Genomic DNA, 27,789 nt, shown 5'->3' with positions numbered 1-27,789 from the left:
GAGCAAAGTCTCACAGCTGTAGATAGACTTAGTAACAAGCGCATTTCATTCCATGTATGAAGTTGCACATTTAGGAGAGAGGTTTTGGTTGTTGATCCTGAAGATGTCAAAGAGGTGCTCACACACGTTAGATCACATATACAACAAGTTCAAGAAGTCTACAATAAGGCTGCAAACAAGAAGCGAAAAGATGTATAGTGCCAGAAAGGAGATTGGGATCTTTTGAGATTAATAAGGGTGAATAAAGGCAATCCGAGGAAACACGAAGTTTGTGAAGCTAGCTGTGAAGTATCATGGACCTTTCCAGGTTTCAAATATCATACATCCAAAAGGAACTCTGACATCATACAGGTTGACGACAAGAAGAACCAGAAAATGAAGACAGGGTATAGAATTACTTGTTCCAGAACTACTATTTCATGAAGTAAGGAGTACCAAGACTAGACAGAGTTCTTGATATTCAGCAAAGTTTTAAGGATATCTTGCTAAAGATGGACAATGGTTTGATGAAGGTCCGCAATTATTGAAGGCTATTTGAAGGGACACAGACGAGGCAATCTGCTTCCCTAAGCAAGAGGCATGTTACGACATGATTTTGTTATTAAGTCTTGGTGGATCATTCTAGGAATCTGGCGATTACCCTTTGTGACATTTTAAATTGGACAATTTAATATAATATAATTTATGATTAGGCCCTAGGATTGGTAGGCAAGGGTAGTATTTGCAGGGTATTGGGTAGGCATTAGTAGAGAGTCATAGTCTAGGGTAGAATAATGGAGTATGCCCAAGGAATGTGATCCCAAGAGGCATGAGAAATTGTACCCTCTCGCATCACTTATGATATGTTGTATAAGCATTTGCAAGCATAAGCAATAGTGGCGTGCAATGAGCATGTAGAGAAGAGTCTAGCAAAAAAACGCTCACGTGGGCACTCCTTCTACCCCATTTGGATCACACATGAGCATCCTGCATTTATGGTTGTGACAATGCTGTAGCTCTTTTATTAAGCAACTAATAAGACATTCATTTTCTCTTACAATAGATCAACAGATTCTGAGCCAAAACATTAGTATCTAGACATGACTTTACTGCCTTGTGGCTTTACTAGTATACTACAGTAACACAATTCAGAAAATTGTTTCTCTATCACAATAAATCATATATCTGGATGAATCCAGGGACATGCCCAAACTCACCCTCTAAAACACAACACAAAATGCAGTTTCAATCTCATGACAATCACTCATAAGGTTGAAACCCTTAACTCCATCATGCATAGCAGGGACTAGCTATTATGACATTCTGTCACAATGAATCATGTATAAACACATGAAAGAATGAAATACAAACACAAGAGCACATGCACTGTGGTAACCAAAAACCCATCTTTGAGAAATTTTTCTTCGTGTGAGTAGGTAAAAATAAAGGAAGCATTGCAAATTATAGTACCAATGAAGGAATACAATACCTGGCTCGGATCATGAGGACAACCCCTAAGAAAGCCACTGCAGCAGCTAGAACTGGCACCCATGCCCTGCTCTTTTTTTCTTTTCTACAATCAGTGCTATCCTTTTTCTGTTGACCAGACAGTTTCCCAGAAGGCTGTTCAAATAGCAGAAGATTTTTCACTGAATTGAGTAATGTGGGAATACCATATAAAATACAGCCATGGATCTATTCAAAAAACAAGGATTTACAAACTTTAAGTTTCACTGCAAAATGGAGGTAGCTTACCAGCTCTGAAGGATCACTTTGAGCCTTATGCTTGGAGCCTGATTTCTTTAAAGAGTTACTTGAAGGATCCAACAAGGGATGCTTTGCACTCATAGTTCTGGCCAAAAACTCTTGGTTGGAGCTAGTTTCTGAGGAGCTGAGCTCAGCGGAATCAAAGAAGTCTGAATGCTCCTTTCCACTAGAAAGTAGAGGTGCATCCTGTGGTGTCTCAAAAGGCGAACCTTGTGATGGAAGTTCATGATCTCCAAAAAGAGCTCTCCTGGATCCCCTCAATATATCAGTATCCAATTCTGCCGTGTTTGTCAGATCATGGTCATCTTTTGAACTAAATTGGGAAGAAGCTGACAATGCATTTGCAAGTTTTGCATTCCTCAAAGTGTCTCCAGAGACATTATTACCATTTCCTGTAACAGAGCTCAAAGATCCAGGTTCTTTGACTATTTCTTTAGAAAAATCTGATGAAGACAATGGAGATGGACCGACAGAAACATCTGAATCAGCAGATCTTTTGAATAGCAGTGGACTTGACCAAACCTGTCAGCAGAATTCAAAGATCAGACCCAGGGCATCAGGAAACATAGACTGCCTGGATCTTGAATGTTCACATTCTAGGGCGATATGTGACCTCCACTGGTAATTCACTATCAGGCCAGATATCTAGGCTGGAATAAAATCACAAAAAGCAACCACAAGCTCTGACTAGCAGCGTATTGATGACTGACCTTCTCTGGTGTCTCTTGATTCTCAATGCTCTTTGGACCCGATGGACTACTGCTTGCAGAACTAGCCTGTCTTAAGGAATCCCGAAGACCACCTACCAACTCCGTGGACATTGCTACAGTGTGACTTACATTATCAAAATTAGGTACCTGTTTGACATCCGAAAGTCAGTTTCGACAGCACAGCAAAGGACAGTAAAGGGAGCCCACATTTTGATGTACATTAAAAAAATGATGCAGAAATTGCATTTCCTTGTGGTCAGTAGAGCGCTCTGAAAACTTTTAGTCACTCATATAAATGAAACCAGAAAAACACTCAAAGAGCATTACAAATTTCAGAGAAAAAAACATAAATTTTCCTTCTTACTCCCAACTGTTTAGCTCGGGCTTTTTTTGAAAGAGCTCTGATACACAGACAGACTCTGCGGATGTCTTTTTTCTCTACAACATCAGGTGGAGAGAACAAATCAACACCAGTTAGGCCAAGCTTTTGACAAACCTGCAGAGACAAAGAAAACAGTCCTGCAAAGTTTAGATCTACCCGATTCAGCTGCACGATCGATCCTGCCCAAAGACAAGCATTCAACCTTACAAGCAAGAGGTGACATTTGGCAACATATGACAAAGAAACCCCATGTCCAGTAGGTCTATAGCAACCTTGAGGAGAAATTTGTAACAGAAATTGCAACAATCATGCACATGTCAATGAAATGCTCAAGTTTTCTTTTTGTCTTTTACACAAGGAACAAGCATTCTTTATTAATAGAAATTGTAGTGACAGATGTCACAGGATACTACCAGGGAGCAAGCTCAGCTTGGCCATGTTGAAAGGAAACTATTTTCCATGTAAATGCTCAACAACGTTAAATCCAAAAGAAATAACATGACCAACGAAGTCTCTATTACAGTTTACCACTCAGAACTTTACCAGGGGTCGAATCTGAAATTCAATCTGCCTGTTAGGGAGGAGTGCTTTACCAAAAGACAACAAAGGGCCAAAAAGACACATATACCATATAATTCACAACAAGATCACAACCACAGGCACCATGCACCCGCGTCTAGCCATTACATGCTCAAAGCCCACAAATCATCCAGAAACCCAATCCTAAGAAACTACAATAGCTTAGTGTAAGTGGGCTTAGAATCCACCAAGAAAGCCCCAAAGAGATGTCAACTGTACATCTATGTGTTGGAGCTTTTCTTTGCCTGTTGGTAAGTTTTTCTTTGCCTGTTGGTATAGAGATAAACCAACTTCCTTTAATATTGTACATGATTGGGAACCATGATATCATCGTAGATCAGTACAATGCTTTATCTTTGATATTCCACTTTAAAGGTTATGTTATTCGTATTCCACTACATCCATATGCTTGATGTTTTATTTGCAATGATAATACATGTATTATTATGGTTTGCTAACAAGTTTAGCTGTAGCTTCAAGTTTCCATGAATCTTGGTTAAAGAGATTCTTCAAATATTCTATATCAAGCTTTACTTTCAGCATGAGCTGATTGATTTAAAGAAGCTTCCAAAATGTTTTGTATTGTTTTAAAAGCTAGATTTTCTTCGATTGTCTTATCATTTACTTTTGATTTCCTAAATGTTTTGTGTTATTTTAAAGGTGAGAGTTACTTTCAATTATCCTATGATTTTGAAAGCAGGTTATCTTTCATCTTTTGTCAATCAAGCATGCTTATAGACCATCCATTATATTTGATATGGAGTAGGGTAAACATTTGATATTGAGCTTTTCATTTAAACTGCTTGGAGGTTCCTCTTCCTAAACACTTTCTTGTCATTCTGGGCTGACTTGCTAATCATGTAGGTATGCTTGATATGCAAAAGAAAATGTGGATCTAATGTTTCTTTCTCTTTTATAAGCTTACATTTTGCTTGACTTGCTTGTCATGTATTCAACACTAGCTTCTCACTTTCACAAGTTGGTATTGCATACCTACAGGATTCTTTTTCCTACTCATCTATATTTACAAGTGCATGCAAGGTCTTGCTAGACCAGTGGTTTCTTCCATCTTTCTCAAGTAACTTATTGATGACTTATGGTATGTATTTACTTATTGGTTCACCTTGTATCTTCGAGCAAGGCATACTTTTATTTCGCCCTTTATGTGGTGAGGTATACTTATATGTCTTTCACGATGAACACATATGGTTGACTTATCGAGTACTCGTTTGGTCATAGCACCTATGGATTACTTATTGCGTACTCATTTGGGCGTGGCAAGGTTCAACACCCTCAAACATGCATTTAGAATTTTGAAATCATCATATGAGAGACTCTCTCTCTCTCTCTCTCTCTCTCTCTCTCTCTCCCTCTCTCTCTCTCTCAAACACACGCACACACACATGTATGCTTGCATATACCTAGATGAATCCAGGAACATTTCCAAACTCATCCTCTAAAAACACAAAATTAGGAATTCATAGGGTGGGAGTTATTGTCAGATGCTTGCCTGCTCACTATTGTGTGGCAAGTGTAGTTGTTTGCTAGTGTTAAGTGAGAAAGCTTTCCGCACACACACACAGCAAGATCTAATCACAAGCATGGCCTCAACCGTCGCACTAAACGAAAATTAGGGGAAGAGCTAAGTAAGGGCGAGCACAAGAGAGTGATGAGAAGCACTCAGGATTCCTTTTTTATTAGGGTGTGCAACATGGAGGAGAGTGAGATGAAATCGACCCTATTTAGTTTAGAGGTAGTTAGCACTATGAAGAGGAGGATTCTTGATGATGCTAAGACCAGTTTACAGTCTGATGGTCATGATGACCTTGCGAGCCGGGTGCAATGGGAGACAGATGCCATGCTTTGGGTCGATAGCTTTCTTGGGAATGCAGAGACTTGCTTCAATGAAGCATGCAATGCAGACCCTACTCTTGCACAAGAGTTTGATGTCTTCAAATTACCACAATGGACAAGTGTCTGCGCCAAGCACAAGAGTAAGGTTGTTGCATTAGATCGCTGTGTCATAGTGGCTAAGTGCTAGGAAAAGAAGGCTGTAGCAGCTTATGGGTGAGCTATGTCCTTGGCTGTAGGTGAAGAGCAGCCAACCTCTATATCCTCTCAACCATTGAGAGGTGATGAGGTTCAAAGGGAACAGCATGTGGCTAGTAACATAGACAAAGTGTCAATCTTGGCCTATGTCAAAGAGAGGGAACGTGGTGCAGCTTCAATCTCATGATAGTCACTCATAAGATTGAAAGCCATAAACTCCATCACGCATAGCAAGGACTAGTTACTATGACATCCCCACTGACATCATCAGCGCGCAACAGTGGGTGTAGACCATAGTATAAAAAAATGCTCTCACACATACAAATCCACACACCCACACATACTTAAGCATCCATTTAGACAAAGTCTTCGTACTGAGTTTCTGTCGGCACTCCGAGGTGAAGGGCAAACTCAGCCATGACGAAGGCTAGCACTAAAGGAGAGGGCTAATCAAAAAGTAGTCCAAATCTCTTCATTCAAGCTACAACTGCTTGTGAAGTCTAAACGATTTTATTTTAGTCTCTCCCAAACGAGCATCTAAATCTAGCTGATAGGGCAAAGCACCATTTAAGATAGAAAGAATTATCGGCAAGCCGCAAGTCACATATATACAATACATGCATGCATAAGAGAGTTACACACACATGCACACATTTTATTTTATTTTTTTTTATTTTTTTTTTTTTTTTTGGAAAGTAAAAGAATCTTTCACTAAGAAGATTGTACATTCACACTTGTCCCAAAGTGAAACAGCTACTACTCATTAACTAGAAGAATGTGGGGGGGAAAATAGTCATAGCTGCTCCAATGAAGAGCAGCTAGTACTCCAAAGCTAAAAAAGTGGAAGAACACTTCTAGCTGGACCAGAGGAAGATCCGCCATGAAATGCGCGTCCTAAAGGGAGCGATACAGGGAGGAATGAAAGAAATGATAATATCCATAGAGGAGCGTCCATACAACTTACGAACATGATATAAAGACCACAGTGCCCACCAATAACAACACCAACTGAACTGAACACAGTCCGGTGTAGTCATATCTCCCAAATAACCAAAGCTGCATGCCAAAAGAGATGCTAGCAAAACAAACACAAAGGCGACTGGGCAAGTCCAAAGCAGACTGTCTCCCTCAGATGTGAACAAGATGGGCAAGCCTAGGAAGCTATACGCCTGATAGCCAAGAAAGAGTCCGTACATGCACACATACATGCATACATACATACATATATGCATGCTTGCATATGCACATACATACATATGTGTATGCATTCATACATATCTATGTGTATGCATGCATGCATGTATGCACGCACACACATACATACAAATAGCAAGAGAGAGAGAAATAAATAAAGTTTATGAACTTCTACGAAACACCGAAGCGCAGATACAATGAAAGCTAAGGGGGGCACCCTTACTCCAACTGGGCCTTTGGGCTTGTGTGTGCTATCCATCGAACCAACTACCAGTCAGCTAAGAATAAACAAGATGATCTCATTTGACAGTAGCCCTGGATTTGGTGAAGGCTAGCGTCATCTAGGAAGAAAATCAATGATCGACCGTTGCTACCGATCAATATGTCCAAACTAAGCGGGTCTCTTCCTCCTCTGAAGCCACCGAGAGAAAGCTCGTTGTTTGACAAGTCACTCCCGTAGTTTGTCTCCCCATGACTCTCTGCTACGTCTAGTCACTGGCAGCGTATGGCTCGGGTCGCCAAAGAAGAAGTACGTGATCGTCATCATCTAACTGGGCTTTGACGGCCCCTCTTGCGCCCTCCTCTATGCTTGTATAAGCTGATATCTATGTCTCTGGCCTCAAGGAGGAAAACATCCGTGCATAGCTGATCCGGGTATGCAAGAAACTCTCTGAGTGGGCCAAAACCACTGCTGAAAAGACAGCGATGCCATGCATGGATCTCATAGTACACACACCTTTTTATTTTGGGTGAAATCCATATGTATTATATTAAAAGAAACTATGAAACTGACCCGCAAAAAGAGGTGACAAGCAGTTACAATGTCAAAAGATCTCATTATGGGGAAAAAACAGCAAGATAATCCAAATCATGTACATACACAGAGTCAGAGAATGATTGCCATAGAGAAGCACGGAAGAAATGATACTTAAGACAAAAGTCAGGGTCGCCAAAGATTACGGTCCTTCCATAGAGTCCATAGTACCCAAAATGGACCCCATGAAAGAACACACACACACACACTTTTTTTAATTGAATGAAGTTGTTGATATTCTATATTAACAAATGGAGTCCCCAGAATGAGGAGTCAAATATTACATCAAGAGAAAATCTCATTATATGACAAGAAGATAGTGTGGTCTATGTGATGAGCTTGCAGACAATCAAAGAAAGATTGCTGCAGAGAGACTCTAAAAAAGTGAGATTGGGATCACCAAAGACTTTGTGATTTCTATCTTTCCACAAAGTCCAGAGTGCCACGTGACAAACCCAAGTGAAAAACAGATGAAAACCTTGTCTGAATGGTCGAACCCCAAAAAGGCAAAATTGTTTCCCAAACGAGCTATGGGAAATCGAACCTGTAGACATTGTCGAAGAAAATCCAAGAAATCAGGAGTGTCAAGACAATGCCAACGATGAGGGACACATTCCCTTGGAGCCAAGCATCTACGGCAACCAACTAGAGCAATATGTCTTCGTGCTAAGAGCTTTCTAGACAGTGTTTCCCCCACCATAGAAAAAATCATCGGTGAAGAGGAATTGTGGAATGCCAAAGCTGCTGCAATCTTTTCCTCCACTTTGCAGGGTGATTCATAAACCAGACATGATTTGCTCTATTTGAAATAAAATGATAAAGACTCTATCTCTACTGAAACAAACTCTATTCCTTTGTTGACACAGATCACGGGCGATGGCATTTGTGTTTTCCTCCCAGCCTACTCTCGTAGATCATAGATATTCTGATTAATTCATTCTTTTCTTTTCCTCATGCATATCCACGAGACCCTCATTTCCCTAGATAGTTCCCCTTGCCAAATGTCATCATTTTAGCCTTTCGACTTGGTGCACCTTTTACCCCTCTCTTGGGGCACATTTAAAACCACTTGCCCCTTGGCATTATTGCACATTTAGGTGCACCTAGGCCTTAGCATTCAGAACTACCTAGTCAATGCCATTTCACCCTCACCTAGGACCTTGGCAGTTACTTCTCTTGACCATTTCAATTACGCACATTAACTATTACAAAAGTTGGTCATCTAAGAGAAAATGCCCACCGATCTTTCCGAGGTCATGCTATCTCAGCTAGAGCATAACATTCCTTCCCTCTTCAAGCATCAGCGTCCTCGATGATGAAATCTGGGAACACTCTCCGTAGCTGGTATACGGATTCCCAGGTAGCTTCCGATAGAGGTTGACCATGCCATGCAACCAACACCGTGGGTATCTTCCAATTTCGTATTTGCATTGTTCCTCGGTCCAGGATTCTTGTTGGCTTGCGCCTTGCAATATCCTCTATCTCCTGAAACAAAACCACACCTTCGATTAGTGAGTCACCTGTATGCAAAAATTTCTTTAAGCGCGAAACATGAAAAACCGGGTGCACCTTACACCCCCGTGGCAATTCTAATTTATAGGCTACACTGCCTATTCTTTTTAGAATTAACCACGGCCCACAGTATCGAGGTGATAACTTAGCACACTCTCCTGAAGTCAACGACTTCGAGTGCGAAGAAACTCTGAGAAAAACTTTTTCCCCTTCCTTAAATACCCTTATAGACCGGTTTTCATCCGCATACACCTTGGCTCTATCCATAGCCTGGCGGATATTAGCTCTCGCAAGTGCTAGCATCTCCCGCATCTGAACCACAAAGTTCGCGGCACTAGGCACTTTCTGAGGTACTCCAACTATAGTTGGATTGACTGGTCTATAACCATAGTTCAGCTCAAACGGACTGAACCCTGTAGATGAATGTTTTCTATCATTGTAGGCAAACTCTAACAATGGCAACCACTTGTCTCACGTATGTTGCCTCAATGACACATATGCCCTCAGCATATCCTCCAAAGTCTGGTTGACTCTCTCCGTCTGACCATCCGTCTCAGGATGATCCCCACTACTCATTCCCAACTCAGTCCTTAGTATCTCAAATACCGCTGTCCAAAAATGACCGGTAGATCTGACATCTCTGTCTGACACTATGGATCTAGGCAATCCATGCAGACGAAATATATGTCTAATGAACAAATCCGCCACTTGCGGGGCACTAACAGACTCTCTAGTCGGAATGAAGTGAGCCATCTTGGTTAGACGATCAACCACCACAAGGATAGAATCATACCCTCCTTGCGTCGTAGGCAGCCCTACTATAAAGTCCATGGAAATGCTCTCCCACTTACTTAGTGGTATTTCCAAGGGCTGTAAAAGTCCGGGTGGCTTCACCTGCTCGGCCTTACTTACCTGACACGAAAAACACCGTGTCACATATTCATGAATATGCTTTTTCATTTTTGGCCAAAAGAAATCTCGCTTCACGAGATCATATGTCTTCTCGACTCCTGGGTGTCCCGTACACGGGCTATCATGGCACTGTCGAATGACTCTTTGCCTGAGATCATTCTGACTAGGTACTACAACCTTGCCATTTCTAACTAGCATACCATCCCTTATGGTATATCTTGCATAAGTTTGGCCTTTTCTGGATGCCAGGTCATCCTTTTCATTTTCCCCGGGTTTTAACACATGAGCTTTAGGCCATAAGCTCTGGACAAACTCGTCCGCTATTTGAGTTTCTCTAATCTCGGTCATTAGAGCACTCTCTAATACCGTGAAACTCAGGTTGTGCATAATGCGAGACAACGCATCAGCCACTTTATTATCTTTTTCTCTTCGGTACCGAATCGTTAAATTAAACTCCTGCATGAGCTCTGCCCACCTAGCTTGGCGGCCCCTCAAGTCAGGCTGTTTACAAAAATGTTTCAGAGTATCATGATCTACATCCACATAAAACTCTGAACCATACAAATAATGCCTCCATGTTTTCAAAGCATGGATAACAGCATACAACTCCAATTCATGAGTTGGCCAATTCCTTTGAGAGGGAGAAAGCTTCTTGCTTTCAAAGGCTACTGGCCTTCCCTCTTGAAGGAGAACTGCTCCTACCGCAATGCCACTTGCATCGGTTTCTAGGAACAACGGTTTCTGGGGATCAACTATTTTTAACACCGGTCCTGTGACCACAGCTTGTTTTATGGTGTTAAAACTTTCTTGTTGATTCTGTCCCCAAATAAAAGGTACTTTATCTGAGGTCAGATCAGTCAATGGCGATACTATTCCGGAATATCCTTTGATATGCCTTCTATAAAACTGGACAAATCCCAAGAATGATCGCAACGGTCAGACTCTGAGGGATTGGCCAAGTTAGTATCGCAGCCACTTTCTTCGGATCCATTTCTACCCCCTGTGGAGTAATTATGAACCCTAAATATACAAGCCTAACCATACACAGTATAGTTTTCTTTTTATTTACATAAAGACTGGCTTTCCTCAAAGTACTGAACACTATTCTTAAGTGTTCACGATGCTCAGTAATACTTTTACTGAATATCAGGATATCGTCAATAAAATATACTACGAACTTTCCGATATACGGACGTAGTAAATCGTTCATAAGCATGACGAAGGTCGCTGGAGCATTGGTAAGTCCGAAGGGCATTACCAAAAACTCATAATGACCAAACCTGCTTCTGAAAGCGGTTTTATGCACATCCTCGGCTCTAATCCGGATCTGATGGTAGCCACACTTAAGATCTATCTTGCTAAAAATCACGGCTCCATGTAATGCATCTAGCAAATCATCAATCCGAGCCATTGGATACCTGTGCTTAACAGTGATATTATTCAATGCTCTGTAATCTATACAGAGGCGAAACGTATCATCTTTTTTCTTCTTTAATATCACTGGCGAAGCAAAAGGTGAGAAACTTGGTTGAATCTGCCCCAACTTGAGGTATTCTTCCAGTTGTCTACGCACCTCCGCCTCTTCAGCAAAACTCATTCTATAGGGAGGTCTATTTACAGGTTCTGCCCCCGGGATCAGTTCAATCTTATGTTGAACATTCCGCTCTGGAGGTAACCCATAAGGTAGTTCATCCCTAAAACATTCAAAGAACTCCTTTGTTATAAGATTAGCCAGCTTGGCCATCTCACCACTTTGCGTAACATCAGTGCTAGCCGAAGAATCATCAACCGGCTCTACCGATGCTGTGCAAAGTAATAAAAACTCTACTTGAGCTTTTCTGATTTCCATCACGGAAACCAACGGTCCCTGAGGCATATCTTTTTCACCTCGCAAGACATAAAGCACATCATTCATCTTGAATTGATATACGTGCTTTTTTCAATCAATGGCTGGATTCTTCCTAGAATGCCACGCCATACCCAAGGCTATATCTGCATGAGCAAGCTTGGTCATTTCAAAATCAAGCTTCTCAGCATAGTCCTGAATCCGAAGCTCCAACTGGGTAACCCTTTGGTCCCATACTTCAGTTGAACTTCCATCTGCCATTTTGACTGTATACGCATAGTCAGATGGGCTTGTTTTTAATTTCAGCCTCTTCACGAGCTTGGAGTTAATCACATTGTGAGTTGACGCCGAGTCAAACAACACAATGACATCATGATTGGCCACTTGCCCTTTCATTTTAATTAACTCCGTATCATTAAAGGCTGTATACCCCGTTGCTCCGGGCTTAGATAGGATGTTATCAGGTGCACTCGTCACTAACTTAGCAACAGATACACATAACAAACAAGGTACTAACCTCTGAGAAGGTCCCGCCAGTTGCATCTGCATATGTTCCGCATTGGGACTCTCCTGCATTTCCACGTCGCATTCAGATATTATCATACTAGCCGTGCGACGGTCTTTATTCAGTGGACAATCCTTCCACTGATGTCGCTGAAGGCAGCCGAAGCACAATCCTTCTTTTCTAGCTTTCTCTTTTTGTTCAGGGGTCAACGAGGACTTTGACCAAGCCCGGGCTGCCATTGGAGTTATTTTCCTTTTCACCCCAACGGTGGTACTTGTTTTTACTGGTCCCTCAACCAGCTTCACCTGCTTGGTTTGGCCACTTGGTTGCGAGACACTTGTCTTTGAAATCCATTTCCTCTGAAATCCCTCTTTTTTCGGGTACTCATACTGAGTCCCTGCCTGCACAAATCCACCAGATCCGCCTCTGGCATCCTCATAGTTCAGGGCTACTGCAATAGATTCATCTAATGTAGTCACATACTTAGCCCGAACTTCCATTTTGATTTTGTCGTTCAGTCCATAGATATAGTCTTTTAACTGAACCGACATAGGGAGAGGGTCTGTTATTTTCATGACACATTCCCTGAATTTGTCGGTGTACTCTGCCACCGACAGACTCCTCTCACGAAGATTTCTATAAGCATCCCAAGCTCGGGACTCTTCATCAGGTGGGAGAAAGTGTTTCTTAAATTCAGCTTTAAACCCTTCCCAGGTGGTAGGAGCAACTTGATCCTTCTGTTGCTTTATCCACCATCTATCCGCTGCCTCAATAAACAGGTGTGTGGTCTCACGGATTTTCTTTAGATCAGATCTAATTTCACAAATGGCGAAGGCTTCTTCCCACTTGTGTAACCAAACCTCGATCACATCAGAGCTGCGCTCGGTCATCCGACCAGCGTACTTCTCCGGTCTATAATTAGCGATATTAGGCACTTTGACCCTTGCGCGCTCTAATGAATGTATACTAGGCTCTGGCTCTGCGCTGGAGCTTTACCCTTATCAATTCTAGACGGTCTAGCCGACAAGGCTTGTACCATCTCCCTGATCTCGTTCTGACCAGCATTCACTTGAAGCTGCTGGTTCATAATCTGCTATAAAGCATCTTCTAATATCGAAATCCTACCGATCAACGTAGGTGCTGTGTGATGTGACATTTGTTGTGTATACTATGCTCTAGACTCACTAGGATTCACCCTAGAATTCTGCCCTTCTGCCTCCATAGTTTCAAAAGGAAAAATGGGGTTTTTTTTTTTTTCTTCAGTCTTTTCAATTCTGCTTTCCTGTTTTTCTTTCTCCTGCGCCCTAAACTCCCAATTATATAATACTCTGAACGTTCTTTTTACGGTGCAGAAATAATAGGACCGTATATAAAAACTGTATCGAAAGAAGGTGCTCCTTGATTTCTCCTCGAACTTTCGATTGGTCCTCTTTGTCGTATTTATCTCTAGTTCGTTTTTTTGTTACACCGTCAATCAACCAGGATCTCTGTAAGCTATAGATGACAGCGTTCTGATGGAGGGAGGCCTGCGTAAATAAACGTAAGTGCTCGTCAACCAGGTCCCGTCCCGTACAGTCTTCGTTACGTCAATTGTTTTCTCCACGCAGTCGTCCGTCAAAATCCCCCGAGGTACATTATCCGCTGATAAAAAGAGGTCCCATACTCGTTAACGGATCACGTTTCTGCAGCAAAGGTGCGTCGATCCTACGCCTTCGCAGACGAACGTCCACGTCACGACTGCTGTAGCGCCCAGGCCATCACCTTCCCATGGCTTCATATTTATCTGGTCAGCCACCCAATACCGACGTCAAAGGACTATCAGCCGCTGCCTTACGTGACCCCCAACCTCCAACCACGAAACAAAAGCCTCATGCGTCGTAGATAACGTCCCAATTCGTCAAAGGCCCGTATGAGATCTCCATCAAGATAGTCTACGCCAAACGATACGTAGGCCAATTTGTCCGTCGATTAGGCGCTGAGGTCGTTCGACGATCCCACTTCCATCTCCTTCGTAGCCTCGGCTCTGATACCAACTGATAAAGACTCTATCTCTACTGAAAGAAACTCTATTCCTTTGTTGACACAGATCACGGGCGATGGCATTTGTGTTTTTCCTCCCAGCCTACTCTCGTAGATCATAGATATTCTGATTAATTCGTTCTTTTCTTTTCCTCATGCATATCCACGAGACCCTCATTTCCCTAGATAGTTCCCCTTGCCAAATGTCATCATTTTAGCCTTTCCACTTGGTGCACCTTTTACCCCTCTCTTGGGGCACATTTAAAACCACTTGCCCCTTGGCATTATTGCACATTTAGGTGCACCTAGGCCTTAGCATTCAGAACTACCTAGTCAATGTCATTTCACCCTCACCTAGGACCTTGGCAGTTACTTCTCTTGACCATTTCAATTACGCGTATTAACTATTACAAAAGTTGGTCGTCTAAGAGAAAATGCCCACCGATCTTTCCGAGGTCATGCTATCTCGGCTAGAGCATAACATAAAAGGTGGAGGCATTTAAACTTTATATAATGTAGGTACCGTAATGTTGGATAATAGCAAGGGACGAGCAGAAGAAACCCTGACAATGAAGAGTCCAATCTTCCAGCCTAGACTGAAGCTTAATTTTTGGAACTGGTACAAAAGGCTGAACCATGCGAACAATACTTTGCCACAGAGGCCAATAGTGCAACCCCAAACCATATTGTCTAATAGCCAAAGGAAAATACAACAGGGTGCCATCATCATTAAGGGCATCACCCACCGACTGCATTCCTTGAGAGTAATAAAGTACGACCATCTAGGATCTTGCAAGGGCAACGAAGTATCAAAAATCCTTGCCCAATGCAAACTTTCAGCAAGGAATCACAGCCACGCCATTTTAAATAAGATAAAATTTCCTCCCAGTCAGAAAACATTATAGAGACCAAAGGGCATACTTTGACTCTACCATCTATACATCCCAAAAGAAAATCCCACTGAGTAGGCTACCAATGTCCAAAAGCAGATTTGGTGAGATGGAGAAGCAAATGGCGCATCATGGCAGCCCATAGTACACACACAATTTATAAAAATTCTTTGAAAGATTGAAGGGTCTATGAGACTAAAAGAACCTAGAACAGAGAGCTGAGGGGTGGGGCCTCTTCACAGGCATCAACACCCATGACAAATACAAAAAAAACATGCTCATAATGATACCGTCACATAGAGAGAAATCTTTGAGCTAATGGAGAGGGTGGGGGTCGGCAGCACTGTGGTGATCATCTGGAAGCTCGTGGGGATGTCACGCCTGAGAGAGAGAAAGAAAGAAAGAAGGGAAGTTTATTAAAGTCTACTAAAGACTGATGGGTGTATGAGACCGATAGGAAACCTAATAGAATGAGCAAAAATGTGGAGCTACTAATAAGCGAGCATCCTAACCCATGCTAGAAGACTATGTAGGACATAGTCAATGTCATAATCATCAATGTCACCATAGTCATAGTCCTCACTGGCATCATCATCAACAGAACAGATACCAAATGAATGACCTGGATGTGCATAGACTATAAAGAGTGACCATTAAAGATAGTCATCATTTATCCTAGATGGATGATCTTATGCGTCACTTCAAGATGAGATGTACTTCACCAAGCTCGATCTACATATAGGGTATGCTCAGATTCATATTAGGAAAGAGGAAGTCCCTAAGACAGGGTTTTATACATAGTATGGACATTACGAATTCTTAGTTTTCTCATTTGGACTTACTATTGTGCCTTCTTGATGAACGATACATTTCATCCATGTTTGAAAATTTTTGTTATCATGTTTCTTGATGTGATGAACTTGTAAGAAACCTCTCGCTCCCCTCCCTTCAAAAGATAGTGCAATGCGTGCATACTCACGAATGAAAGTTTGAAAGAACGGAATGAATTCTAAAAAGAATCTTGCTGTCGCGATGGTAGTGCATCTGAAAAGACACCTCATTGACTACACAAAACTTTTCAGGGTCTAAATGGATATAGTCAACACAGATAATATGGCCTAGCTACAATATTCTCCTTCAAGGGTTTCACACTTGGATATCTTTGCATAGAGAACCCCTCTTTGAAAAATAATTCAAACTACTTTCACATGTTCTATATGGTCAGGCAAACAATTGTTGTACACAAGTACAAACCTGTTGTATGGACACATGCTTTAAAGCGTTGAAATATGCAATGACTACCATCCCAATGTTGCATATTATGGATTGGGATAAATGATTCGTGATTGAGGTGGAAGTCAATGGCTATCCCATTAAAGCAACCTTGAAAAGCTGACTGTAACACAATCCAAACATCTGATGCATGAAAAGGGGTTTACTGTTGCAGTTAATTAACTTAAGAAGGGGAAGCATTATTTATATGGCTCCGAGTTTGTGGTATGTGTAAATAACATATCACTTAAGTACTTCTATAAAGCATCACACGTGTGTGACTGCACGGCTCGATGGTTTGAGCTTTGCCAAAATAGGAGAGTGCCACTAATGTGGTGACACATGCCTTGAGCCGCATCGGTTTTGTGAACTTTATAAGTTTCATTCAGATCCAAACTCCTCTCCTTATATCCTTTCGCAACCTATATGAGCATGATCAATATTTCAAACATATTTGTCAGCTTGGTCCCTCGGGTTTGCTCAGATGAACCAAGTGGTTCAAGTTTCAAGGAAAGAGAAATCAAGATTAATATTCTGCTTGTAGTGGTCTCTTGTTCTGAAAAGGTAGAGTCTTCATACCAAACGTCCAAGAGACAAGTAAAAAAGTTATTTTCAAGTGTCATGATTCTGCTAGACATCTTGGTATCCAACAAACGTTGGCTTTGCTAGTTGAGTGAAATGTGAACTGATGTCAAACATTATGTTCGAGAGTCTCACCAATGCCAGGCACCTAAGACATGGTGGTTTGTCACATCCATTAGAAATCCTGGATAAGGAATGGGAGAGCATTCCCACGGATAAGAAATCCATTAGAAATCCTAGATAAGAAATGGGAGAGCATTCCCATGGATTTTATAGTTGGATTACCACCAACCAACCATGGGCATGATGCCATATGGGTGGTTGTGGATAGACTAACAAAGATGGCCAGGTTTATTCCATCAAAGGCTACCATTTTTGCTTCAAAATTAGCATAGATTTTGTGAAGACATCATTTAGTCACTTTGGATTACCACTGAGATCGTTAATGACCATGATCTTAAGTTCACAAGTCATTTCTGGTGAGAACTGTTCACAATATTTGACCCTACACTGAGCTTGACATCATCACAACATCCTGTGTATGAGTTTATCTGAGCATCCCAAGTCGGATGGACGGACAGAGCCGGTTAATCAGATTTCTTAAGAATCCACTTCACGAATATGTCTCCCGGGAGCAATTTAATTGGGAAGAGTATCCTTTGCACATAACAGTGCAAAGCATACTACCCCTATGTTCAGTCGAAGTCTAAGGCTCCATGGACCATCAGATTCCAGCTGTTTTTATGTATGGATTCCAGCCTAAGGCTCCGTGGACCATAGGTTGCAAAACATAAGATAGGAACGGCTGCTAATTTTCTGCAACTGTAGCAAGATATGTTGCAATTTGTGAAGGAGAATCTTCATGAACGGACTCGTGAGATTCGTGTCCTCTACATGGACAAAAACATATATCGAGATGAAGGCAAGAACAAGGGCAAAAACATCCCTCAAGAACATGGGCAAAAACATCCCTCTAGATGAAGCCAAGAATATGTTTATGTCCTCTACTAGCACACACAAACACACTTTTTTTTTTGTAAGAGAAGACACGCGCACGTGCGTATACACACACTCACATTTTTTTTGGTAAGAGAAGACACACGCATGTGCGTACATATGCACGCACGTATGCATACACACACACACTTTTTTTGGGGGTAAAAGCACGCGCACACACACACACAGATAGATAGATGAAGTCACTACTATTACAAGAACAAAATGAACCAAGAAATTTTTAACAGGACTTGAAAAACCATTAGATTTAATTAAGGTTATCCCCATGTTATAGGTACAAAATTATCCGAAAACTATATAAAGAACTTCAAAAACTCAAATCCAAAAAGCTGGAAATCATTAGTAGTACAAATGAGGGTTTAGATTCCATGGACAGAGCTACTCCAAGAAAAGCAAGGCTAATAAAAGAAAGTAAACACTTTTTGAAAGCAAGCTGTTTGGGGCATGACCTATATTTAGAGTCAAAGGTTAAGAATAGCAAGAGCTAGGCCTAAAATACAAGCCAAGGGATCAATTCATGGGGGTCTTGGGAGACGGAGTTCCCAAAGGCAATAGGACACTGTCGGCCTAAGAAGTAGTAGGCTACCATTGGACAACCAACAGACTGCACTGATATTCCCTTCATCTTGATTCTCACGAGTCACCTTAATGCATGAATACTATCCTTAGCTTTCTAAACATGATGAATATAACTAAAGAAGGTACAATTACATAAGACGTGTACAAAATGGTTGTGAGAAATGTCCGTCATTGTAAAATGCATACTGCAATCATTCATAACATTTTCTTTACCTCTGCCTTCATGAGGTTCAACTTTCATTTGATTTGCACAAATATACAAGAAGAAAACAGACAAAACCAAGATACCTTCAGAAAAGCATCTACATTCGAATAGGGGAAATATTTGCCACTGTGCTTTCCATAAAATGCAGCCTCGGGAAAAAGTGATTTGGGGGAGTCTGGTTCCCCATCTGAATGCTTTTGCAGTGATTTCCGAATAGTTGATGCGACGCTTTGCCTGCACTACACATCTATGAGGTCATTTTCACTGATCTGAAGCTTCAACACCTGATGGCACAACTGCTAGCTGTCCAATGAGGAAACATTCCCGAAACCATAGCATAATTCTACGCCAAAAATTTCCGATTACCCAAGCTGTTTCTAACTACTTATAAAGGATGGGGATTGCTTATGACCAGCCAAATTTCAACTGGCTGTGTCTGAAACTCTAAAGACAAAAATCTGGGAGAGAAACAAGCAGTGATCTAACGGTTCATTCAGCATATTTTTAGTTGCAAATCAGTTCCGTAGCAAAGGAAGGGGCACGCACTACAACAACTGAAGATTGGAATTCATCCCCTGCTTTTGATCACAATCTACATTCAATTCTAAATATAACACCGAGAATCAGTAAACTGGGGAAAGGGGGGGGGAGAAGGGGGTGTGTGTGCGCATGCACACATGCCCAATCCTTCTGGTGAGTCCAGACACTTCTATGCATGATACATCTGTCATCAATGCACCTGTTGACACTATGATGCATCGCTGGGATCACAGTATTGTGCAAACATGAAAAAATTACAACAGCGTTGGAAACACAAGTGCATACAGCATCCACCTTTGCGTCACACAGTCTGAACAAATCCTGAATACTAATTCCATTCTCTCACTCTACAACTGAGAGATACATTAGAGCACATCTACTCAAGAATGGAAGCACTGTTGCGGGATGACTGATGGCATCATCCACTTTGCACAAGAGCAACTTTGGAACGTGATCTTGCGAAGCATGCACATAACTAGATTTGTAATAGGCAAGAGCCTTAACTCAGTCTTCTCTGGTCTATTATCTTCTACACAGCGGAATGCATGAACTGTAAACAGAAAGACACACAAGAACTCATGTGCTTTGCTGTGAGTGTGTGTGAAAATGAGGCGAGATTTTGGTTGCCACAACAGAGTATCTATGTTACTGAGCCAAAGGGCTGATCACAACTGTTTGCCCATAGGCCGAATGAATGCTGAAGTCAAGGTATGATCCTTCTCGTAAAGATGGAGACGGAGTGAGGCAGGCTGCTCCGCTACTCCTTCCCTCACTGCTGCACTAGGCTGAGGCTGTAGGCTGCTGCTGGAGACTGGAGCTAGAGCTGGAGCTGATCCCTGAATAAGGGAGAGAGGGACCCTTTATAAAGGTTGGGCCCTCCTGCTGCTGACAGCCGACTGAATGCTGATCTGGCCAACCCCTCCTGGTGGACCCAACTAGACTGCTGCTGCTGGAACCTACCCCAAGCTGCCACATGGCAGTCAGGTGTTGGGTTCACCTGGTCCATCTTCTGCATGGCGACATGGCAGGTTTGGTCTAGCTGCAGACTTGTCTGGCAGCCTGTACCAACATCCGTACCTGCCCTTCATACCTGCACCTGCTCACATACCTGTGTCTATACATACAGGTGATGTCGGCAGCTTACAGGTGACATCAGCAGACTGTACAGGCTGTATGGCTCCTGCACAGCTGCCTGCTGTCCTGCATCTGTTGTTGTGGCTGCAAGGTGTTTGCAAAGCAGCCAGCAAGAGAGCCATGCCATGGGCTTGCAGATGCCCATGACATTTTCTTCTATTAAGTTGAAACTAAGGACGCGTCACCTCCTTGTAAGCTAAACGAAGGTGAGGATAAGCATAGAAGAAATCCTCATAGACCCATGGACATTTCGATGGTAGAACTTGACTGCATAGAGATGTTGGCAGTTGCCTGTGCCCTTCTTGAAGCGATGGAGAAGGATCTGCTTGGGTTCCACAACCTTGGCCTCATCCACGATCTCTGGCTGCTCCAATGGCTGTCAATGCTGGCCACACACATGAAAAACGGGATGCATGGCCCATGTCTTCAGTAACTAGAGCTCCACGGACACATTGTAAAGGGTCAGAAATGGCCTGCAGTTTCAATGTAAAAGCTTAGGGCACTTCTTCCCAATGTATTGGACTCCATTCTTCATGATGTGAAGGTCAACCTACTGCCCGTCTTTGTATCCAACATTGCGTAGTCCTGGGAGTGTGTTACATCAACCATAATGATGAAATCCTAAGGCTTTGTTATGGTAACTTGGGAAAGCATGAGGTCTGGTGGACAATGCTTGCATTGCTGCTTTAGGGCTAGGTCGAGGCATTCCTAGGCCAAAGCATTAATGAAAGGGGTGCAAAGAGAATGCTCATGAAAGGGCTTAGATTGAAGGGTCCATTTAGGGACACATGGCAACCTAAGGAGAATCCAAAGGGCGAGCATTGGGCTAGGTGGGAGAATTCCAGAGAGCGCTTCAAAAGGAAACGAAGCCTCGAGGTAAGAAGGTGGATGAGGATTCAGAGAGAGGAAGGAGAACTCTGATGGAAGCTCAGGAATCCATGGCTGAGTGGCAAGCAATGAGAAGCCTTTGGTCGTAGTAATAACACCATTATCAGAGACAAGGTCCTTGGTCTTCGTGGGAGTGTGACTGCTACATACAGTGGTAAATGAGGGAGGATCGCAGAGGTGGAATAATAGGCCTTTGTTGCCATCTGTGTTTGCATGGACGTCTCCAAAGCAACTATGGCGTCAGGCAGCCACAGCAGCAAGGATATGAAAGCATTCTGAGCAGCACATCAATTCAACAGCTCTTCGTCTGTGTTTTCATAGTTTTGGGCTTGGAGTTCTTAGCAGCACATCAGTTCGTCAGATCTTCATCCAGGTTTTCACAATCTTGAGCTTGGTAGAGTTCTGAGCGTCAAAAGTTGTGTGCTGTGTGCAAACAGAACCTGGTAATTCGGACAAATAATGTAGACAGGGATGAATCATGAGCCCTTGAATGATAATGTTGCAGAGGCAGCCAAACCAAAGTCGGCAAGAAAAATGTGAGAATAATAATGTGACACTGATGGCAGGTGTTGCAAACAAGGCCAAACCAAGGTTGACAAGAATAACTGCAACCTGAGCAGGAGCAGTCATTGTTGCAGATTCGGAAGTGCTTTGGGTACTTTGCCTTTTTTTGGGGGGCGGGGGGAGAAGCAGGGGATGGGGGGGGGAGGGGGGGGGGTAGCCACATCATAGCATCCAAATGCCATATTTCTCTCTAGTGACACCCTTGACTAAACCTCTACAAAGGGCTACCCATTTTTCTTTTTATTCCCTCTACAACTGAGTTTCCTAGCTTCTTATGTTCCAAAGCAAAGATTGATACGTGAGATTTCAGGAACTAGCTTCAGAGATTGAGATCAAGAGGCAGGTTCGCATATCAAAAGGGGATCAATTCGACTGCAATTTTCAATTCCAAGACCTCAAACAAATAACAAGGCATAGATATTGCATGTTCCTTTCTATATAAAGCTTTTGATTTATTCATTTTTTTTAAAAACTCATTCCATGACAGTTTGGAGCAAGAAAGGCCAACTACGAAAAGTGGGGATAAATTGTGGAAAGGAAAACACATTCATTAAAGAAGATACCCATAAGAAATCTATGGATTTGAAGAAATGGCAACTATGGAATTCCTTACTCGAAATTCACAAAATGAGAAAATCGTACTGTTAATATAGAAACGCAGAGATTATCAATGAAACATTAAAAACTCTAACTAAGCAGTCTCAAAGTTATCAAATTCTCAATCGGTGACTCCTAGAGGTATATAGCCCACTCCTTCGCATAGAGAAACCTCAAAAATCTTGAAAGACTTAAAAACGCCAATTATAAGGGAAAGAAAAAGAAACAGATATGGACAATGTAAATACATTCGTACAAAAATGGCAAGATTTTTACAAACGTAGAAATACACATATAAGCGACACATATGAGTGCTATCCTCATGATAAACCTCTACTTCTGTGTACTCTTCAGTATCTTTAAGTGGTAACACTTGCACTATATGCACTTGTCATTATTCAACTTTATTTGGGGCTTGGCTCCCATATTTTTAATTTTTGAGCAGTTTCAAACAAAGTGATCTTTGCCCTAACATTTAGAGCAAAGATTTTCTTGCTTAGCTTTTTCATAATCCTCTTTTTTCAAAATTGGATACCTTTGAGTTTGGAGCTCTTAGGTTGTGCCTAGGAAACTTCCCTTAATGAATTGACCCTTTCTTTTTAAATTGTGAAATTTATTCAATCTCACAACAAGGCTCGTCTGTTCTACGGTTTCAGTTTTAGACCTTCCCGTTATATTATCAAAGATCTGAGCGTACTTGATAGCTTCTTCAAAGATTCTGAGAGAATTTTTTTCACCTCTGGCCGTGACCACAAGTTTGGGACACCATGATTTATGGTGTAGAGGTGGACATTCAAGAGTATAGTGATGCTTTGGATTTCCAAATCATGCATTTCTACAGAACATATGTTGTCTTGGGTCGAGAATGGCTTTATAATCTCGAGCATAGCTTGCAGCAGAGTTATTTGAATAATTCCATCATATTTGAGAAATATGGTAGGGTCTTTTAGATTCAAGGGAAACATGTGTGTAATTCTTCAGTTATTTGTTCAATGGAAATGAAATGACTGCTACACCCACAAGAATGCGAGGTATATATGTGTGATTTTATTTTGCTCATAATTTAATTTCTTCTTCACTTGAAAGGAGTAAACATTTACTTAATACTATTGAAAAACATAAAGTTTATTTTAATAATTCAATGGTCGAATTTACAGATGTTTTTCCAATTAACTTGCCTAATGGTTTACCTCTGTAGAGAGAAGCAGTAGGAATGTGAGGCTAAAAAGACAGCTGGCTGAATATCTTCGAAAGGGTCAAATCCAACCAAGTAGCCCACCTTGGTCTTCAACAGTGTACTATGGCTACATTTTGGAGCACCACCCAAGTTTCAAATATTATTCATGCTAGATTCAAAGCAAATTTTGATAGTAAATAAATATGGAAATCTTGGGGGTTCGCTCAACAATATGTGACTCTAGCACAATAAGATGAGGCCAAGAGCTTATAAATATATTTGCATAAGGGAATTCTTAATAAGTCTCAAAAAGTTTTGTATCTTTGTGTAGAGAAAAAGGCTGTTCTGAAGGCCGAATATTTAGATATTAGGAGATCTAATAATAGCCCTTTGGTACAGAAAGAGTAATTTTGGATGCATTAGAGGGGCAAGTGGACTGTGGAATCCAAACTAAATTCTCCAACCTGTTTACATTCTCTAGTGTGCACATGTCTTCTGGTGAGATCGAGTGTTGCATGATCCTGCGAACATTCTGTTATGGGGCATAGGTTGTCAGAAGCGAGCCTCAAAATATTCTAACATGGTATTAGGTTGCTTGATGCTCAACCGTGAGACATAGAATACCTGCTGCCAGCATAAAGCAATACCCAGAAGCAGACCTCTGGGTGTCTAGATCTCCCAACCAACATGAGTCATAGAAACCACTGAGAATGTCTCCTGAGCTGTATTTCATGCCCTATTCTTGGATACCTTTGATATACCTAAGAATTTGTATGGCAGCAAGCCAGTGATTCTTCCTTGGTTCAGTTGCACTCTCTTCAATCGAGGCAGAGTATCGGGCTGCTTTTGTTTGAGAAAAGACCATCACCAAAGAGATTAATCTTTTGTATTGTCCAACTAAGGAGAACACTCTACAAAAGCACTTAGTCATGAGGCTCATCAGTACAGGTTGACATCGGACCAAAGCTATTGATGACCAGTCAAACAAGGGAATACCATGCAGAAAATCCCAAATTTGGATCTTTATCCTCAGCCAACATTCTACATTGATCAACCAGAATTTGGGCTGGACATGACTTACAAAATTTCACCATCTGCAAGCAAGTCTGTGAGGTTGGCATCTTTATCGAATCTCTCTCCCAAAACAGCCTCGAGCCAGATCCTAGCTTGTTGCTGCAATTCGAAAATCCAATACAACTTATCAGCTTTCGCTAACATACATGTAGAATTCATGGTCATCTACATTTAAATTAAGTTCTAAGGAGCTTTAACATTAAGCAGGAGAGAGAGGGAGAGGGACAGAGACAGGCAGGTGGGGGGGAGAAGACAGACACAGAGAGAGAGAGAGAGAGAGAGAGAGAGAGAGAGCGCTATTACATCATTTTTACGTCTGACATATTTTGGACATTGTCGTATTTCAAATTCTGCATTTATTTAGCTTTTGTGCACGTCACGAATTTTGTTCAGAGGTTTCCTTGTTACAGGACTCTACACGACTTAGCTCACCAGTTTTAGTTCAGAGCATCCTCACCATCCAGTGGTGAATAGGCTGCAAATTCGCAAGCTGGGATGGCTTGTGTTCATAAACTCGTATGTACATACAAGTAAATTATCGACTTTATCGTTTAAAGCCATAGTCAACCTACGTTTACTTGAGGTCTCCAAGGCCAGCAGGCTCCAAAACTGTGTCATTGCTGTGTGCGCGCAACAATATGTCATACAGGGTAAGAGCTAGCAGCTAAAGAAATGTCTCTCTATCCGATTGGTGATACCCCATAGTACAAAAGTATTTTTTACTGCCATTATTAGAGTTGGAACTAAACATGTCTGTCTAGCTTTTCACATCCGGTTTCATGCAAAAAAGATGTGAAAACTTTGACAGACTTGGCACCTTCTACAGGACCCAAATAGTGTCGTGGCTTTTACATTAAACCATCGGCGTACAGCGAATGTTCTAGGTGGGCATTCCGCCTCGATGGGAAATTTGCAAAATAAGTCAACCGTTGTGGCAGTTGCAACTATGAAGACGAATTGCCTACCGCTATCGCTAATAATGTAGGCATGTGGTCTTTTCTCAAGTATACACCCGAGAAGAGAGAGCTCCGGTTCAAGCTAGCTAACATTGGGAAACCAACCAAGTGCATGGGGAAATACAAAAAGCGGTCTCAAATTCAGCAAGCCTGAAGATGCAACTGTGCTTTACATTATTCAGAAATTACCTTCTTCTTAACAAATCCTCAATGGCAGGGCCATATGCGTACTAGTGCCAAAACCACAGATAGCGTCAAAAAGAAATCCGTGGGGGAGAATGCCAAGATAAAGACCACAAAAAGGCCGTGCGAGTGATTACGCAAGCTCCCAAACAATTGAGAGATTTGATTAGGATGTCCAATGCGAAGAGGCATAGAGAAAGTCTAAAACCAAAAGTTGAAAGGAGGACGCTTCATTAATGCGTGGATTCGCTCACAACGAATACCCACCATTGGAATTTTGATACACGTAAAATGGGTGAGAGGTAGGCGCCCAGCCCGTGAGAGAAATGGGTCCGTGAGGAGCCAGCAGAGGGAGCAGGAGGAGGAAAAGCGAGTACCTGGAGGAACTCGACATCGGATTCTCGGAAGTGGATACTGGGAGAAGGGGAATTCTCGGCCGAATCTGACATTGGTGGGGGGGGGGGGTTGCTGAGCATTCAGACGGTGGTGATGGAGGGGAGGAGGAAGGGGGGGGGGAGGAGGAGGAGAAGAGAGGTGTGGATCTGAGGAGGGTGAAGTGGGTGGTGGTAATATACAAGGGAAAAGGGTGGTGAAGGTGATGATGAAGGGAACGAGGGAAGGTGGTGGGAAAATATAGTTATTAGGAAGAAGCACGGCAGGACAATCATGATGATTGGCAGGACGATTGACCAACCAGCAACAGATGCAGGTGCAGATGTGGAGATGCAGAATTAGAATTGCAGATGTAGATGAAGATGAGATGAAGATGAAGATGAGATGAAGGTGCAGATGGAGATGCAGAATTAGAATTGCAGATGAAGATGCAGATGGAGATGCAGAATTAGAATTGCAGATGAAGATGCAGATAGAGAATTAGAATTGCAAATGAAGATGCAGATAGAGAATTAGAATTGCAGATGAAGGTGAAGATGAAAGATGAAGATGAGACCTCAACCTCACTTCAAAGTTCACTCTCTTAAGATGCAGAATTAGATTGAGATGGAGAATTAGAATTAGAATTGCAGATGCAGATGCAGCATTAGAATTGCAGATGAAGATGAAGATGAAGATAAGACCTCATCGTCACTTCAAAGTTTACTCTCTTGAGAGTTGAAACTTGAGACTTGCTTTTTTCCCTCTTTTCTTTTCTTATCTTTTCTTTTTTGTCGTCCCCATGTGCCTCTTCAATGCCAATCTCCCTCGCCACGTGGAACATCACAAGACACCCATCACTCTCCTCGCTTTGCCATCCTTGCCCACTCTCACCCCGCTTCCTCCTCCCCACGTGTTGCACCTCTTGAGACTTGCTTCGAGATTCACAACATATCTATTGTAATTAGCAATCATCTATTGAGCATTCCTAGGGTGCATCGCCAAACCTTCTCTCTACTCATGGGCTATGGTCAATCGATGCTGTGCTCAATCCATTTGTGAGGGGACACACACATATCACCAAACCTTGGTCTAAAAGAACTCTTGGTGTGCCCTTTGTTATCATTCCCCCCCCCTCCTCTCTCTCTCTCTCTCTCTCTCTCTCTCTCTCTCTCTCTCTCTCACACACACACACACACACAATCATGAACAACCGTGCCAACTTACATCTAAAGCCTAAGAACTATTTCATAGCAAAGAGCAACAAGAATTGAGAGCTATTACAAGTCTACAAAGAGGCAAAATGGGTCTAATCCCAAGCCTTAGATGGGCATAGAGCTCTTCCAAATAGCTTATGAAGCACAACTAACTAACTTCAAATTGTCATGGGCGACAGCTGTAGTAGGGTAGGGCTCCTACCTACCAGGGCAACTGCCCACATTCAAGTCCCACTACGTGCAATGTAGACCCAGGGCGGCGGGTGCCCCTCGA

At 42.1% G+C, this 27,789-nt stretch overlaps 1 protein-coding gene across 2 annotated transcripts in view; it reads right to left on the bottom strand.

The window, feature by feature from the left end:
* Window positions 1-26,933, bottom strand: part of LOC147891386 (uncharacterized) — a 38,813-nt gene extending 11,880 nt beyond the window's left edge. Inside the window, exons 1-7 of one of the 2 annotated variants that reach the window (XM_087389557.1) lie at window positions 26,304-26,933; window positions 24,795-24,886; window positions 18,897-19,047; window positions 2,821-2,952; window positions 2,457-2,603; window positions 1,735-2,268; window positions 1,469-1,602 (exon numbers count right to left, since the gene is read on the bottom strand). In XM_087389557.1, the coding sequence (XP_087245683.1) occupies window positions 1,469-1,602; window positions 1,735-2,268; window positions 2,457-2,603; window positions 2,821-2,952; window positions 18,897-19,047; window positions 24,795-24,886; window positions 26,304-26,402 (1,289 nt within the window). In that variant the 5' untranslated portion in view covers window positions 26,403-26,933. The remainder of the gene's footprint in view (window positions 1-1,468; window positions 1,603-1,734; window positions 2,269-2,456; window positions 2,604-2,820; window positions 2,953-18,896; window positions 19,048-24,794; window positions 24,887-26,303) is intronic. The other variant, XM_087389555.1, reaches the window with a different exon arrangement.
* Window positions 26,934-27,789: the final 856 nt, after the last annotated feature.

The sequence above is a fragment of the Dipteris shenzhenensis genome, chromosome 18 (genome assembly GCF_047967505.1).
Source record: "Dipteris shenzhenensis isolate YYH24624 ecotype China chromosome 18, Dip_SZ_1.0, whole genome shotgun sequence".
Taxonomy (NCBI): Eukaryota; Viridiplantae; Streptophyta; class Polypodiopsida; order Gleicheniales; family Dipteridaceae; genus Dipteris; species Dipteris shenzhenensis.
This window is presented reverse-complemented; position numbering and strand designations above follow the sequence as displayed.